We start from the raw sequence: 18,724 nt of genomic DNA, 5'->3' as shown, positions 1-18,724 counted from the left end.
CCCAGGAGATGGAACAAAACAGAATCAAATAAATTTGGCCCAATTCACTGTAATAGAAGTAGGGTGTTATATATGCAGTTTAGGTAATCCCACAATGTTAACTCAAAACGTGAAAACTTTTCATAGAAATTTTTTTTGAGAGTTAACTGCTTGGACAGCAGTTGAAATCCCCATTAGAGATATAGTAACAGCTGTGTGGTGGTGATTTGATTTATAACAGAAGCAGGGAGACCTTGGATGGTATGATTACCTGTGTTTCCCAGATGGATGTTCCTGTACCACAAGTTTCTATTAAGACAGATTTCTACTAGCATATATCATATTGCTTATTATAGACTCTCTCAAGAGAATCAGCAGTTAACTATCCACTACCATATGTGGGTCATTGCATTGTTTATGCTTGGCTTGGTGAGATTTTCTAATTTAAAGTTGAAAACGTAGTACTAACAGGTTGGAAAAAGGTTTGAGTAGTATTTGTATGTCTATATATATTGCACTTGTTATGATGGGTGATTTGAAAAGACTAACATTTTAGCAGAACACAAAAGTTGCTTTAAAACATTTTTTCATGCCTTAAAGCAAATAGCAACTCTGAGACGAGACTTCAGGGAGTCCAAATGATTTATGACATGAAGCATGACTTAAAAGATGGCCTTTTCAGGTTTTCTGCAAGTCTGAATTCAGACAAAATAGGAACACTGACAAATGGGCAAAAAAAATTATGGCCATTTGGGCATATTCGTTCTACTCTTGAACAGTTGGTGTTATCCATTTCATACCTAACTCTCTTGGGCCTATTTCTGTAGTTTTCTGTGCTTAAAAATCATTTGATGAAATACCTGACAAAGATGTGATTTAGTTAATAAGTGGAAAATAGCATGAATAGTGGACTAACAGGATTTGAGGACAGAAGTATTCATTCTATTCCAGTTTTTCTAACTTTCTGAACTTTGATGAGTTGTATTAATTTCTCTATAGGTTTCTTCCCTGTAAAAGGGGGAATAGTATTTTTAAAAAATGGTTCTTTGTGGTTCTGGACAGTATAAAGTACTTATTGTATAAAGTCTTCACAGCTAATTACTGTGAAAATAGTTTCACACCAGATATTGAGTTGGAAATTTGCAACAGGAGCAGAGATTCTTGTTTCCACATAAATATCCAGAATGATGTCTGGAATCCAGTAATACTTTTGAGTTCCAGATAAGCTTGAAAAGCATTTGTAAATGGTTACATACTTAGGGAAATAAGCTGCCTTGTCCTTTTAAAAAGCTTGCCTAGATCATTACTATTAAAGGTTCTAAAACATATTAAATGGGTAAAGGAGAAAGAAGATCTGTCAAATACCATTTTGATCACAGAGGAGCTGAGTCTGTAAAATCGGTTCTGAAGTCAGAAGTAATTAAAACAATAATCTTACTGATCTCAGCATCTAAAATGATGGCTGCTCTTTCATAAATGACAAATTTAGATTACAAATGTGTATTGGACCAAATGATTAGTAATAACTGCTATAATGGGCCTTCCTGCACAATGGCAATCTTTGCTTGATTGGCCTGCTATAGTGCACTATTGAAAACTTTTTCCTTAATATTCCAAGGATTTATTGCTTATTTCCTATGCCAGAGTTCCTTTAAAATATTTTTTTAACTTAAATATTTAAGAAATAAATCTCAAAGAATTCACTCATAACCCTACCTGCCCAACACAACAGCTATTTTTATTTCTTCATTCTCTCCCAATCTTGGTTCATAGACATACATACAAACATTTTACATAGTTGTACTCAGAGTATGTAGATTTGTAGTTTCTTGCAGTAGTGATTGTTCTGTTTTAGTTCTAAAGAGCATTGTGTCACCCCTAGACCTTTACTCTTCTGTTTGTTCTAATTACTTGACATTTCCTTGTTTCTTAGTATTTAGAAGGAACAGTAAATTATCTCATTTTCTAGGTACTTTTTAACTGTGTTCAAACAAAATGACAGGTATTATTAATCATTATCCATTATTCAATTTTTATAGAACTTTAGTACGTTTTATAGATCTTATTTAGAAACCTCCCCAAGGTCACTTTAAGTGGTGGGGTCAGGATTTGAAATCATGTTTCTCTGACAACACAGCCCGTTGGTCTCAACAACTCTCTGAACTGCTTCTGTGACCCTATTGTACTGCTCCTAGGACCTTTAATGATTAATTTATAAATTTGTGAATTTTTGCTCAGATAAGTTATTATTACACAGAATTATGAGTAAATTTAATTTTTAATACCCTAAGTCTATTCAAAATAAAATCTATCAGCTGTTAGGTTTTTGTTGGTGATGGGCTTTTTTGGGGTGGATTGTTCTTTTAATCATAATTGTTTAGATTAATACAAATACGTAGTTTAAAAAGTAAAACGGGGGGCTTCCCTGGTGGCGCAGTGGTTAAGAATCTGCCTGCCAATGCAGGGGACACGGGTTCGAGCCCTGGTCCTGGAAGATCCCACATGCCGTGGAGCAGCTAAGCCCATGCACCACAACTACTGAGCCTGCACTCTAGAGCCCGCAAGCCCCAACTACTGAGCCCACGCACCACAACCACTGAAGCCCGCGTGCCTAGAGCCCGTGCTCTGCAACAAGAGAAGCCACAGCAATGAGAAGCCCATGCATTGCGAGGAAGAGTAGCCCCCGCTTGCTGCAACTAGAGAAACCCCGTGCGCAGCAACGAAGACCCAACGCAGCCAAAAATAAATAAATAAAATAAATAAATTTATGGGAAAAAAAAGTAAAACGGTATCAATATTCTTATGTATGTCTCCCAGTGACTATGAGCAAGGGTTTTTCCAGGGTAGTGTTCCGTTTCTTACCTTTTTTCACAATATGACACTTAAAGAAAATGGTTATTGTTTAGCATACTGAGGTAAAAGGATAAGGCTGCTTATAGCTGAGGATGACTGGCTTTGGAGTTCTTTATAATATCTTGCACATCTTGGCACACCCATAATATTTGTGCCACATGAGTATACTGGAGCATACCCCATTCAGGATGAACTGCCCTGGAACAGTGCTTCTCAAAGTGTGGTCTGAAGACCAGTTCTAGTCTACAAACTGTTAAGTTACTAAGCCACAACCATATAAATTAAGAGGAAGCATTTAGAAACGTTTATAGTAATTTGATATTGTATAGACATTTTTGTTATTTTATAAAAGTATCCAGTCCACAAATGGTTAGAAATTTTTAAAAACTGGTCCATCACCATAGCTAAGTGTGAGAAACCCTGCTGTTTGTGGGAGTGGAGTTGATGGGGCATGGGGTGAACACAGGTCAACTTTAGTAGGTATGCCAAGTTGTCTTCCAATCTATTGTCCTAAATTATGTATCCCTCACTCTCAGTGGTGTATAGGTGTGCTATTTCCTCCACATCTTCAACAACACTTAGTATTGAAGGACTTTTTAATTTTGCTAATTGGGTGGGTATTACAATGGTATCTTATTGTGGTTTTAATTGCATTACTAATTTGATTACAGATGAGGTCAAACGTCTTTTAATATGCTTATTGGCCATTTTGGATTTTCTTTTCTATGAAGTGACTATTCAAGTATTTTATCCATTTTTCTGTTGGATTATTTGCCTTTCTCTCATTGATTTGTAGGTTTAATTTATGTATTTTTGGATACAAATTCTTTATTGGATTAATGTGTTATAAATATATTCTCCCAACTTGTGACTTATATTCTTAATATCTTAATATATATTTTGATGAACAAAAGTTCTCAATTTTAGCAAAGTCAAGTTTATCAACATCTGTTTTCAGTTTGTGCTTTTTTTGTGTTTTATTTAATAAATCCTTTACTATCTCAATAATCATAGTAATATTTTCCTATATTCTAGAGTTTTCATTCTGTCTTTCACATATAAGTCTGTAATCCAGTTGGAATTGATTTTTATGCATTATGAAGTAAGGGGTCCAATGATTGAATATTCTATTCTTTTTTTAAATTGAAGTATAGTTGTTAGTCTCAGTTGTACAGCAAAGTGATTCAGTTATGTATATATTTTTCAGATTCTTTTCCATTATAGGTTATTACAAGATATTAAATACATTTCCCTGTGCTATACAGTAAATCCATGTTATCTATTTTCTATATATAGTGGTGTGTACCTGTTAATTCCATAGTCCTAATTTACCATGCCCCCTTCCCCTTCAGTAATCATAAGTTTGTTTTCTGTGTCTACGAGTCTGTTTCTGGTTTGTAAATGAGTTCATTTGTATCATATTTTAGATTCCACATGTAAGTGATATCATATGATATTTGTCTTTCTCTGTCTGACTTACTTCACTTAGTATGATAATCTCTAGGTCCATCCATGTTGCTGCAAATGGTAGTATTTCATTCTTTGGTATTCATAGTATTTCATTCTATGGCTGAGTAATATTCCATCATGTATATATACCACATCTTCTTTATCCATTAATCTGTTGATGGACGCTTAGGTTGCGTCCATGTCTTGGCTATTGTAAATACTGCTGCTATGAACAGTGGGGTGCATGTGTCTTTTTGTTAAATTTTATTTATTTATTTTTGGCTGCATTGGGTCTTCGTTGCTGTGTGGGGGCCCCCTCTAGCTGCAGTGAGCGAGGGAGCTACTCTTCGTTGCAGTGTGTGGGCCTCTCACTGCAGTGGCCTCTCCTGTTGCGGAGCACGGGCTCTAGGTGCGCGGGCTCAGCAGTTGTGGCTTGTGGGCTCTAGAGCACAGGCTCAGTAGTTGTGGCACACGGACCTAGCTGCCCCGTGGCATGCGGGATCCTCCCGTACCAGGGCTTGAACCTGTGTCCCCTGCACTGGCAGGTGGACCCTCAACTACTGAGCCACCAGGGAAGCCCCATGTGTCTTTTTGAATCAGAGTTTCCTCTGGATATACACCCAGGAGTGGATTGCTGGATCATATGGTAACTCTATTTTTAGTTTTTTATGGAACCTCCATACTCTTCTCCATAGTGGCTGCACCAATTTACATTCCCACCAACAGTGTAGGAGGGTTCCCTTTTCTCCACACCCTCTCCAGCATTTATTATTTGTAGACTTTTTGATGATGGCCATTCTAACTGGTGTGAGGTGATACCTCATTGTAGTTTTGATTTGCATTTCTCTAATAATTAGCGATATTGAGCATCTTTTCATGTGCCTGTTGGCCATCTGTATGTCTTCCTTAGAGAAATGTCTATTTAGGTCTTCTGCCCATTTTGTGATTGGATTTTTGTGTTTTTTAATATTGAGCTGTATGAGCTGTTTGTATATTTTAGAAATTAAGCCCTTGTCAGCTGCATCATTTGCAGATATTTTCTCCCATTCCATAGGTTGTCTTTTCATTTTGTTTATGGTTTCTTTTGCTGTGCAAAAGCTTATAAGTTTGATTAGGTCCCATTTGTTTCTTTTACTTCTTTTGCCTTGGGAGACTGAACTAAGAAAACATTGCTACAGTTTACGTCAGTGAATGTTTTGCCTATGTTCTCTTCTAGAAGTTTTACGGTGTCATGTCTTATATTTAAGTCTTTAAGCCATTTTGAGTTTATTTTTGTGTATGGTGTGAGGGCTGGGGTAATACAGCTCTACAGCTTTCCCAACACCACTTCCTGAAGAGATTGTCCCTTCTCCATTGTATATTCTTGCCTCCTTTGTTAAAGATTAATTGTCCATAGGTGTGTGAATTTATTTCTGGACTCTCTATTCTGTTCTACTGATCCATATGTCTTTTTTTGTGCCAATACTATGCTGTTTTGATTACTGTAGCTTTGTAGTATTGTCTGTAGTCTGGGAGGGTTATGCCTCCAGTTTAGTTCTTTTTCCTTAGGATTGCTTTGGCAATTCTGGATCCTTTGTAGTTCCACATAAATTTTAGGATTATTTGTTCTAGTTCTGTGAAAAATGTCATGGGTAATTTAATAGGGATCGCATTGAATCCGTAGATTGCTTTGGGTAGTGTGGCCATTTTAACAATATTGATTCTTGCAATCCAAGAGCTTGGGATACCTTTCTGATTTTTGGAATCATTTTCAGTTTCCTTTTTCAATGTTTTATAGTTCTCAGCGTATAGGTCTTTCACCTCCTTGGTTAGGTTTATTCCTAGGTTTTTTTTTTTTTTTTTTTTTGGATGTGATTTAATTTTATTTTCTTATTTATTTTATTTTATTTATTTGGCCGTACCACATGGCTTGTAGGATCTTAGTTCCCTGACCTGGGATTGAACCTGGCCCCTTGGCAGTGAAAGCGTGGAGTCCTAACCACTGGACTGCCAGGGAATTCCCTTGACATGATTTTAAACAGAATTTTTTTTTTTACTTTCTCTTTCTGATATTTCATTGTTAGTGTAAAGAAATACAACAGATTTCTGTATATTAATCTTGTATTCTGCTACCTTGCTGAATTCACTGATGAGTTCTAATAATTTTTGTGTGAAGTCTTTAGGGTTTTCTATGTAGAGTATCATGTCACCTACATATAATGACAATTTTACCTCCTCCCTTCCAATTTGGATACCTTTTATTTCTTTTTCTTGTCTGATTGCTGTGGCTAAGACTTCCAATACTATGTTGAATAAAAGTGGTGAGAGTGAGCATACTTGTTCCAGAATTTAGTGGGAAGTCTTTCAGCTTCTGGATGTGGGTTTGTCATAAATGGGTTTATTAGATATGTCCCCTTCTATACCCACTTTGGTGAGAATTTTTTATCATGAATGGATATTGAATTTTATCAGATGCTTTTTCTACATCTATTTAGATGAGCATGTGGTTTTTGTCTTTTCTTTTGTTGATGTGGTGTTATCACATTGATTGATTTGCATATGTTGAACCATCCTTGCATCCCTGGAATGAATCCAACTTGATCATGGTGTATGATCCTTTTTACGTGTTGTAGGATTTGGTTTACTAATGAGTATTCTATTCTTTTCCCTCAGATTTATCATGCCAGCAATGTACATAAACAAAATCCCTTTGAGATCATTAATAAAAGGTTCCTAAGACCCAAAAGTTTGAAAATCACTATTACAGATCCAGAAGAAAGGCTCCAATTAAAAAATGAGCCAAAGACAGGCATATCATTTTAAAAAATCCACACAAATGCACAATTAACATGGCAAAAAGTGAAGTTCCCTAATAAAGAAATGCAAACAAAATATAAGATACTATTCTGCTTATTAAATTGACAATTATAAACAGTACTATAAATAGCCTTTGAAGGGCAGTTTGGCAGAAGGTATCAAAACCCAATAAAAATAAAAAAAATAAAACTAAGTTAAAGGTAAAAAAAAATTTCCTTCTGACCATTTTTGGGAGTATGGCCTATAGAAATTATTAAGAATGGGTCTCAAGATTTAGCTTCAATATTTTTATCATGGTTTTTTTTTCAATAATCTGAAAGTTCAAAAATAACCTAAAATCCAAATGATAGTTAGAAAAAACTTCCAATGGAAGAAAATCATGGATAATGCATTTTTTCCCCTCTAATTCCTCTAATTCAGTCTAAGGTAATGGAACCCTTAGAGTGCTTTGATGGCCACCTATTGCTTAATTTTATGGAACTGTCATTAATCTGACCCTGACTCACTTTCCCCTAGGTAGTTTGTCCAGTGAATGCCAAATAATAACCAATCAGCATAGAGCACATTGAGTAATCGGTAGGTTTGTTCTTTCACCAAAAACATTTATAGCTTTTAGCTTTTAAAAATAGTTCCAGAGCACAGCAAGATAGAGAAGGGGAAGATTGGCCTAGATAATACAGAGGATAGCAGATGAACAGGATTGATTTCATTTTGGGCACTTTGCCCAGGACACTTTTAATAGAACATATAGTTAGTCTGGGGATTCTGAATCAGTGGTTATGTCAGGCTTACACATTTATTCTTTAAAAGGAAAAATTGCAAGTAATTAGATTCTAGGTACATTGGTATGACTAAATTTTTTAAACTGTTTCTGTAATACAGCCGTTGATAATTTGCTTTTTGTGGGCTGGATTCCTTAATATTAAAACTAACTCAGTCATGAATAGAAAAATATTTTGAACTTCCTTCCTCTAAAACACAATGTGTTCCTCATTTCTTTCAAAGTTTAAGTCACGTTTAAAAAAGATGTCTAGGGCTTCCCTGGTGGCGCAGTGGTTGAGAGTCCGCCTGCCGATGCAGGGCACATGGGTTTGTGCCCCGGTCCGGGAAGATCCCACATGCCGTGGAGCAGCTGGGCCCGTGAGCCATGGCCGCTGAGCCTGCGCGTCCGGAGCCTGTGCTCCGCAACGGGAGAGGCCAAAAAGATGTCTAAACTAGGAATTAGAGGGTTATTTTTATGTGAAGAATTTTTAATCTTACTATTTTTAAGGACTTTGTATAGTCAGGAATCAATCAAATCTTTAAGAAAAAAAAAAAACCTAAATTTTAGAAATGTTCTCCTTCCTATTTTGCTACCTTACAATTTATAATTACTGACCTTAGATTTAGCCTTTAAAATTAGGAGGTAAAATACCGTATGATAATAGAGCTTGCATTGGGATAGTGGCTTTGAGTGAATTTTTTCCGTTTTCTAAAATTTCAGTAATACATTCATTACTTTTATTATTTATAAAATTATTTATAACCCCCCCCCCAATTATCCTTGTAAAGAATTGGGCATTTAAAAGGCTAAGATTATCAAAGAATTTTCTCATATTAGGTAATATGGAGGCTTACTTTTGTTTTGAAGTGATGAGTTTAAGTATAATAAGCCAGATTCTTACTATGGACATTTTAAAAATAATGTAGTTAATAAAAGGTTGGAGCAGAAAAAAATATTTTATGTAGTAAAAATTCTTAGTACTAATGGTACATAAGAGAAAGTGATTTTTTTTATGTGTTATGTTTCTGTTTCAGAAATACCAGAAAATTTTCACATTTGCTTCTCATATTGAGCAACACTTTTAATGAGCCAGTGCCTTGGGACCTTTACACCTGCTGTTTCCTCTACTTGGAATGCTCTTCCTTGCTTCTTTGTCCTTCCTCTAATGTATTCCTGCTACTTCAGTCTTGGCTTAAATTATTTTTGAGAAACTTGTCGAAACCCACCTCCCTAAAATCCAACCCCACATTTCCTACCTTCATCACAACCCAGTTTAAACTCCTGTTATTTATTCTCAGGGCCCCTTCACTGCTTCATAATGTTCACCATGGTTGTGAACATCAGTTCAGTGTTTATTTCCCCCACTATTCCTTAAGCTTGATGAGGACAGGACATGTGAGCATCTTGTTTAGCATTGTATTCTCTGCGTCTGGCACAGTGCCTAGTACATAATAGTTAATAAATAGTACTTGTCAAATGAATTCCTTTAAATATCCACTTCACTTGTTTTTCCAAACTCTTGTTGGTATTATTTAATAACAGAGTCTTTCCATTAGAGTAGTTATAACTTTAATATCATTAGTAGGTAAATAGCTGAATTAAGCAACTATGAGTTCCCACTAATTTGGAATATTTTTAGCTTTTTAACATTTGGGATGAACTTCAGATGCTTCTTAGGGTATATGGTCACAGTACCTTTCTTAAATGATAAATAGTTACTACAAGTGTTGACTATTCTGGTTGGCTATTTTAACCCCAGTAGATCCAGTGCCACCAAAATAGTACAGTACATAAGAGGTATCATGATAAGACCACAACCAGAAATGGTCTTCTACTTCCTTCTTCTTCTTTTTTAATATTTATTTATTTAGTTATTTTGGCTGCGCCAGATCTTAGTTGCGGCATGCAGACTTCTTAGTTGCAGCATGCATGTGGGATCTAGTTCCCTGGCCAGAGATTGAACCCCGGCCCCCTGCACTGGGAGCATGGAGTGTTACCCACCAAACCACCAGGGAAGTCCCTTCTTCTTCTTTTTTTATAGTGTTGAAGTTTCTGTTTTCCTAATCCTTATTTGTAAAGCCCAAAATAAATAGCTTTTGTGTAATGATTTACAGTGTTTAATGGGTCCAAAAAATAAAAATATACACAAAATATTTTAACTGAACAGTTAGTCTTTCCAACTTTTCTAATAAGACTAAGTTATTATTATGTACTTGTGACCCACATGTAGGATGGTAGAAAAGAAAATTTTTCTAATACACTGAGGTTATATATATTTAGCAACTACTTTTCTACTTATTAAACTACATGTTATGTTCTTTTACAGTTCAAACGATATGTCAGTAAACTTCGAAGCAAGAGTACAGTTTTCAAAAAGAAGCATCAGATAATAGCTGAATTTAAAGCTGAATTTGGTCTCTTGCAGAGGACAGAAGAACTTCTTAAGCAACGTCATGAAAATATTCAACATCAACTGGTAATACACTGTTATCTTGGGGTTCTAAAAGTACAAATGCCAGGAGGTTTATAGGTTATAGCCTTTTACTGAGGTCATTGTTTTTATTAGAAAAACCATAAAATTATTCATTTTCTCTGATTAATTACAGAGATGACATAAGAGCTGATTTTTTGTATTTTACTATAGCAGTAGGCACTAACTTTTTTATGTGTTCTGACTTTGGGGTAATTAATAGAAGTTGAATTCTATTAAGTAGGTTTTTCTTTTGGTTAGCTAGTTAATATGACCAAAATGATCATACCAAGAGATTGACTATAAAATAATTTATTTATCGTGGCCTGCTGGGCAGAAATCTAAGCAGCCACTTCCCTGGAGCTTTGGAAAGAAGTATCCAGGGAGGGTTCTGTGTGGAGGTTTGCCTGCAGGCTTGTTCCTTATATATTTGTGCCTTGGTTGTCAGAAAAAAGTTAAACCCAGAGAAATCCCTCTAGCAGCAAAGCTATTCTCATCGTGGGTACCAGTTCCTCTGAGTTTTCTTGATTTGGCTTTTTTTTTTTCTTTTACCCATGGGGAAATGATTTCATCAGGATGTTGGCTTACCAGCTAGCAATAATCTGGTAGAGGTGAATGAAATTTGAACCAGTTGTAATTAGCTGGCAATATGAACTTTTCTGTCTCATGCTGCTGAATATTGTTTGCTTCTAGGGAACTTAAGATTGAAAATTTACAGTGCATCAAACATAGATTCTAACAGCACTAAACATAGATTGTAACAGCACTTTTAAAATTGATATGTAGTAACTGCATTATTGCTCACTTTAAAATATTTTCTCATTTTCATCGTGATTTCTTTGACCTGTGGTCATTGCTTAAAACCAAACACTTGGGGGTTTTCTAGTTACCTTTCTGTTATTCATTTCTAGCTTATTTCCGCTGTAACCAGGAAACATACTCTGTGATTTCAGTCCTTTGAAATTTTTGAATGTTGCATTATGGCCCAGCATGTGGTCTGTTTTGATCATTGTTCCATGTGCAGTTGAGAAGAATATATATTCTGCAGTTGTGGGGGATGGTGTTCCATAAAAGTCAATTCAGTCCAGTATGTTAACCATGATACTCAAATCTTCCATGTTTTTTTTTTTTTAACATTGCTATTGGAGTATAATTGCTTTACAGTGGTATGTAGTTTCTGCTTTATAACAGAGTGAATCAGCGATACATATACATATATCCCCATATCTCCTGCCTCTTGTGTCTCCCTCCCACCCTCCCTATCCCACCCCTCTAGGTGCTCATAAAGCACGGAGCTAATCTCCCTGTGCTATGCGGCTGCTTCCCACTAGCTATCGATTTCACATTTGGTAGTGTATATATGTCCATGCCACTCTCTCACTTCATCCCAGCTTACCCTTCCCCCTCCCCGTGTCCTCAAGTCCATTCTCTACATCTGCGTCTTTATTCCTGTCCTGCCACTAGGTTCTTCAGAACCTTTTTTTTTTTTTTATGATTCCATATATATGTGTTAGCATACAGTATTTGTTTTTCTCTTTCTGATTTACTTCACTCTGTATGACAGACTCTAGGTCCATCCACCTCACTACAAATAACTCAATTTCGTTTCTTTTTATGGCTGAGTAATATTCCATTGTATATATGTGCCACATCTTCTTTATCCATTCATCTGTCAATGGATACTTAGGTTGCTTCCATGTCCTGGCTATTGTAAATAAAGCTGCAATGAACATTCTGGTACATGACTCTTTTTGAATTATAGTTTTCTCAGGGTATATGCCCAGTAGTGGGATTGCTGGGTTGTATGGTAGTTCTACTTTTAGTTTTTTAAGGAACCTTCATACTGTTCTCCATAGTGGCTATATCAATTTACATTCCCACCAACAGTGCAAGAGGGCTCCTTTTCTCCACACCCTCTCCAGCATTTATTGTTTGTAGGTTTTCTGATGATGGCCATTCTGACTGGTGTGAGGTGATACCTCATTGTAGTTTTCATTTGCATTTCTCTAATGATTAGTGATGTTGAGCATTCTTTCACGTGTTTGTTGGCTATCTGTATATCTTCTTTGGAGAAATGTCTATTTAGGTCTTCTGTCTATTTTTGGATTGGGTTGTTTGTCTTTTTGATATTGAGCTGCATGAGCTGCTTGTAAATTTTGGAGATTAATCCTTTGTCAGTTGCTTCATTTGCAAATATTTCCTCCCTTTCTGAGGGTTGTCTTTTTGTCTTGTTTATGGTTTCCTTTGCTGTGCAAAAGCTTTTAAGTTTCATTAGGTCCCATTTGTTTATTTTTGTTTTTATTTTCATTTCTCTAGGAGGTGGGTCAAAAAGGATCTTGCTGTGATTTATGTCATAGAGTGTTCTGCCTATGTTTTCCTCTAAGAGTTTTATAATGTCTGGCCTTACATTTTGGTCTTTAATCCATGTTGAGTTTATTTTTTGTGTATGGTGTTAGGGAGTGTTCTAATTTCATTCTTTTACGTGTAGCTATCCAGTTTTCCCAGCACCACTTATTGAAGAGGCTGTCTTTTCTCCATTGTATATTCTTGCCTCCTTTATCAAAAATAAGGTGACCATATGTGTGTGGGTTTATCTCTGGGCTTTCTATCCTGTTCCATTGATCTATATTTCTGTTTTTGTGCCAGTACCATACTGTCTTGATTACTGTAGCTTTGTAGTATAGTCTGAGGTCAAGGGGCCTGATTCCTCCAGCTCCATTTTTCTTTCTCAAGATTGCTTTGGCTATTCGGGGTCTTTTTGTTTCCATACAAATTGTGAAATTTTTTTGTTCTAGTTCTGTAAAAAATGCCATTGGTAGTTTGATAGGGATTGCATTGAATCTGTAGATTGCTTTGGGTAGTATAGTCATTTTCACAATGTTGATTCTTCCAATCCAAGAACGTGGTATATCTCTCCATCTGTTTGTATCATCTTTAATTTCTTTCATCAGTGTCTTATAGTGTTCTGCATACAGGTCTTTTGTCTCCCTAGGTAGGTTTATTCTTAGGTATTTTATTTTTATTGCAATGGTAAATGGGAGTGTTTCCTTAATTTCTCTTTCAGATTTTTCATCATTAGTGTATAGGAATGCAAGAGATTCCTGTGCATTAATTTTGTATCCTACTACTTTACCAAATTCATTGATTAGCTCTAGTAGTTTTCTGATAGCGTCTTTAGGATTCTCTCTGTATAGTATCGTGTCATCTGCAAACAGTGACAGCTTTACTTCTTCTTTTCTGATTTGGATTCCTTTTATTTCTTTTTCTTCTCTGATTGCTGTGGCTAAAACTTCCAAAGCTATGTTGAATAATAGAATAATAGTGGTGAGAGTGGGCAACCTTGTCTTGTTCCTGATCTTAGTGGAAATGGTTTCAGTTTTTCACCATTGAGAACGATGTTGGCTGTGGGTTTGTCATATATGGCCTTTATTATGTTGAGGTGAGTTCCTTCTATGCCTACTTTCTGGAGGGTTTTTATCATAAATGGGTGTTGAATTTTCCAAAGCTTTTTCTGCATCTCTTGAGATTATCGTATGGTTTTTATCCTTCAATTTGTTAATATGATGTATCACATTGATTGATTTGTGTATATTGAAGAATCCTTGGATTCCTGGGATAAACCCCACTCGATCATGGTGTATGATCCTTTTAATGTGCTGTTGGATTCTGTTTGCTAGTGTTTTGTTGAGGATTTTTACATCTATGTTCATCAGTGATACTGGCCTGTAGTTTTCTTTCTTTGTGACATCTTTGTGTAGTTTTGGTATCAGGGTGATGGTGGCCTCGTAGAATAAGTTTGGGATTGTTCCTACCTCTGCTATATTTTGGAAGAGTTTGAGAAGGATAGGTGTTAGCTCTTCTCTAAATATTTAATAGAATTCACCTGTGAAGCCATCTGGTCCTGGGCTTTTGTTTGTTGGAAGATTTTTAATCACAGTCTAATTTTCAGTGCTTGTGATTTGTCTGTTTATATTTTCTATTTCTTCTTGGTTCAATCTTGGAAGGTTGTGCTTTTCTAAGAATTTGTCCTTTTCCTCCAGGTTGTCCATTTTATTGGCATATAGTTGCTTGTAGTAATCTCTCATGTTCCTTTGTATTTCTGCAGTGTCAATTGTTACTTCTCCTTTTTCATATCTAATTCTATTGATCTAAGTGTTCTCCCTTTTTTTCTTGATGAGTCTGGCTAATGGTTTATCAATTTTGTTTATCTTCTCAAAGGACCAGTTTTTAGTTTTATTGATCTTTGCTATTGTTTCCTTCATTTCTTTTTCATTTATTTCTGATCTGATCTTTATGATTTCTTTCCTTCTGCTAACTTTGGGGGGTTTTTTGTTCTTCTTTCTCTATTTGCTTTAGGTGTAAGGTTAGGCTGTTTATTTGAGATGTTTCTTGTTTCTTGAGGTAGGATTGTATTGCTATAAACTTCCCTCTTCAAACTGCTTTTGCTGCATCCCATAGGTTTTGGGTTGTCGTGTTTTTATTGTCATGTATTTCTAGGTATTTTTTGATTTCCTCTTTGATTTCTTCAGTGATCTCTTGGTTATTAAGTAGTGTATTGTTTAGCCTCCATATATTCATGTTTCTATTTATATTTTCATCTGCTTATTCCATCAGTTATTGAAAAAGATGTTTTAGAATATCTATGATCTTTTTCCTTTTAGTTCCATCAGTTTTTGCTTTACATCTTTTCTTAAGCTGGGTTCCTTAGAAGCAGAGCCTGAGAGGGGAATACTTGGTGCAAATGATTTACTGAGGGAGGGAGTACCTTCAGAAGAAAGGGAATGAGGGAAACAGATGGAGCAGCAGAAAAAAGCCAAGCAAGGATGTATTCCCGACTGAAAACAGCTTCATTTAGATCCCATGAGGAACTCTGGAGCACACATTGCACCATGAAGTTGGTTCCACCTTGAGGCAAGGGCGCTGGCCTTTTATACTCCCATATCAGTCAGTCATTGGCTATTGCACGGTATAACCTTCTAGATGAGGCAGCCCCCATTGGGCTAAGGGCATGTTCTGGAGAAGGGGACATCTGTGAGCCATTAGCAGTCAACACTCATTGCAGCTTGCAGATGAGGTTTGAGTAGAGCACCAACAGCATTCACTATAAGCCACCCCTTGTACTCCTGAGATCTACTTGCTTCTCACATTAAAGTCACTCCATCCTGGTATAGTTTATACAGGATTACAGTTGGTCAAAATTTCTAGGAAAACAGGAGGGTGAGGAGGACAAATTAAAACTCTCTTTGCTTCATTTGGTCCCAAGGACATAATTGATACTCAATATCTCCTTCCTCTACCATCCATCCTAGATTCCCCACACCTTTGGCTAGCACCTCCAGTGGTCTATCAGGGGTCCCCAACTCCCGGGCCATGGACCGGTACTGGTCTGCAGCCTGTTAGGAACTGGGCTGCACAGCAGGAGGTCAGCAGTAGGCGAGCCAGCAATGCTTCATCTGCCGCTCCCCGTCGCTGGCATTACTGCCTGAACCATCCCCCCAACCCCCACCCTCCGCCGTCTGTGGAAAAATTGTTTTACACGAACCTGGTCCCTGGTGCCAAAAAGGTTGGGACTGCTAGATGACTCACTTGGTGGGATGACTCAGTCCCTCATCCTTAAGAGGTATGAGATTCTAGTACAATGCCCTTATCAGGCTGTGGTTGGTAAACTTACCCATTTACTGTTAAAACTGGGCATGAGAGTACCAAGATATGCCCTAATGGATCACCTGAATGCCAAACTTATTCCTATCTGTCCCTCATTATATAACAGCATCTGTATACCCTTAAAATATTCTGCCAATAAATCGCTCTTTTCTTTGCCTGCTGGTCTGTGGGCATGAGGAGCCCAAGTGACAAGATGGTAGGCAGAGCATTAAGTTTAAAGGGCTTCTCAATGTGCCTTCCGGTGGAAGCATGTGCCTTACGGAAACCAGAACATTTATACCCACAGAGCCTAAAGTTGTCAAGAAGGGAAGTATAATTCCCTGTGTATGAGTTGGAATTCTGGTGAGTGATAACACTCATACTTTCATCTCATGGTTCCAAGACCCATGTATTTTTGGGTCTTTGGATCTATTTGGAACCCAACACCATGTAATGGGCATTGGTTTAAGATATACACTCCATCATGAAGAATAGAACTTATCTTCACAGGCCATGAATTCCAAGCTGGCACCTTAGCTTTACGTTCATAGGGCCCTTCCACTATTCAGTCAGGCCATTAGCTTTCTGGATGGTGTATGGTACAGTGACTGAATCCTGTGGTCATATTCCCATCGCCATACCTACTTTGCCATAAAGTAGGTCCCTTGGTCTCAGGTGATATTATGTGGGATTCCACATCAGTAGACCAGACATTCTGAGCCTTTGGATAGTGGTGCTGCCTAAAGCGCTGTGGGCAAGAAAAGCAAACCCTTACCCACAATATAGGTCAGTCTCATTCAGGATGAAGTGTTGTTCTTTTCAAGGTAGAAAGAATCTGGTGTTATCAAATTGCCACTAAGTAGATGATCAGTTTCCTCAAGGGATGATTCCATACCCAGAATTCAGGATTGGTCTGTGTTGCCACCAGCTCAGACACTTAGCAGTAGCATTAGCTAGATGCGCATTAGTGAGAGAGCCCATGTTATTTGGTCCATACTTAGCCTCCATCTCTGCCAGCATAGCCATTCTGTTCATGAGCCCATTGTCCACACACTGGGTGGCCAATGACAGAGGCTGGCTGACATCTACTGTCAGCCTTTTTGGCCTTTTTGGAAAGGCCAAATCATCCTTTCCACTCGGCTGCTGAGTGCCTCTTCTACTGTGGACATTGTCCAGTGGCCATATACATGTGATGAAGAGATCTTCACACTTAGTGTTAACTCTTATAGCTCGATCCAGATGCCTCTTCCCGAGACCTCCTTGTCCCCAGTCATTTAGTCTTGCTATCTTGCTTCCTCCAGGCCCCTGACCCAACAAGCTAAGCCATTTGCCACTGCCCAGAAGATAAAAGATAATCTGGGGTTTTAAGGTTCTCAAGTGAGCCTATCCAGTTATCCCCATTTCAGACTCAGCACCCTTTCCCTTCCCTATCAGAGCCCTGACTTTGACATAGGACATATTCAGCCTTCTCTGAAGTTTTGCCAGTCTTACAATTTAAGTCCTGTCCGTGGTTTTCAGCTCTCTCTGCCTCATAGCCACAGGAAATGAGGGTTTCTTTAAAGCTCCTAAGGAGGTTCTCTGACTTATCACTTTGCTTTAAATTACTGATTAATGGATTTGAGCCCGTCATTTGAGCTTAGCAACAGCCACCCCAATTTCATAGTCCTTATAGTTACGATTTCTTCATGCTTCTTGAACACCAACAACACTGTACCAGCTAGTATGTTCCTGTGATAGTTCAGGTCCTCCAAGAAGCATACGCCCAGATTGGATTAGATGTATAAGAGATTTATTGGAGGAAGCCTTTGTGAAGGGTAAAGAGAATTGAGCAGCAGGCAGCAGGGAAAGCCTTTAGGCTCTAAATGCCTTTAGGCTGTTCTGTGAAGGAAGAAGAAGGAAGGAGGATTGGAGAGGAAGAGCCTTAGGGTGTAAGCACAGTTTTAAGGACGTTTTGGTTGGGATGATGGGGAGTTCCTGAGCCAGTCACCAATTAGAGGAGTTCCCTGTCAGGCAGGAATGGGTCAGCCTCTGGCTGGGAACAGCCTGGGGGAAGCATGGCCTTGGTGTGAACGTGATGGTGGATCCAGAGGGGCAGCAGTTATGGCTGTCAGTCAACTTTGTTCCTCTCAGCAAACTCTCTTGAAGGAGATTCAAGCCTTCCATTGTCATGCCCACCATAATCCCTTCCACCTATATTCTGCCCTAGTTCACCAGTCTTAGCAATTGTACTGCTATAACATGCCTAGGACTAACGATACTCTGCTTGCCCCCAGTGATAGGGCTCTCAGTTCCATTCACCTAGGGAGTGATCCTACCTTAGAAGCCCATCCTTGTAGTTTGGTCAGGTTCTCTAGAAGCAGAACCTGAAACAAGAATTCTTATTCCTCCTCATATGAATAATTCAGTGAGTGCTCTTAGGAAAAAAGATGAAGCAAGAGGAAAAAGTGGATTCAGTTGGAGTCCAATTTCATTCTGATTGCATAAGGAGCTCTGGAGCATAAATTGCATCACAGAGTTGGTCTCATCTTTAGGCAAGAGGGCTACCCCTTTGGACCCCTGTGTCAGTCAGTAATTTGCTATGGACCCTCTTACTACCACCCAAGAAGTGGTGTGATATAGTTCCTGTTAAACCAAGGGTACACTTTGAAGAAGGGACAGCTGTAGACTGTCATCAAAATACCAATTCTCACAACAGCTACGGGATGGGTATCCTGACATAATAAACAGATTAGGGCAGAGCACCCACTGTATCCACTGAAAATATCCTGAGA

General features: G+C 37.8%; 1 protein-coding gene across 13 annotated transcripts in view; it reads left to right on the top strand.

Annotated features, from left to right (window-relative positions):
- The window catches only part of IFT81 (intraflagellar transport 81), a 140,652-nt gene that overhangs the window by 95,015 nt on the left and 26,913 nt on the right, over positions 1–18,724 (top strand). For 12 of the 13 annotated variants that reach the window (XR_011376676.1, XM_030860290.3, XM_060283151.2 and 9 more), the window contains one exon: positions 10,167–10,316. Coding sequence is in view for 12 of the 13 variants with exons in the window: in XM_030860290.3 (XP_030716150.1) it covers positions 10,167–10,316 (150 nt within the window). In the remaining variant the exon portion in view is untranslated. The remainder of the gene's footprint in view (positions 1–10,166; positions 10,317–18,724) is intronic. The other variant, XM_070043409.1, reaches the window with a different exon arrangement.

Source organism: Globicephala melas, chromosome 13, assembly GCF_963455315.2.
Source record: "Globicephala melas chromosome 13, mGloMel1.2, whole genome shotgun sequence".
NCBI classification, from domain to species: domain Eukaryota; kingdom Metazoa; phylum Chordata; class Mammalia; order Artiodactyla; family Delphinidae; genus Globicephala; species Globicephala melas.
This window is presented reverse-complemented; position numbering and strand designations above follow the sequence as displayed.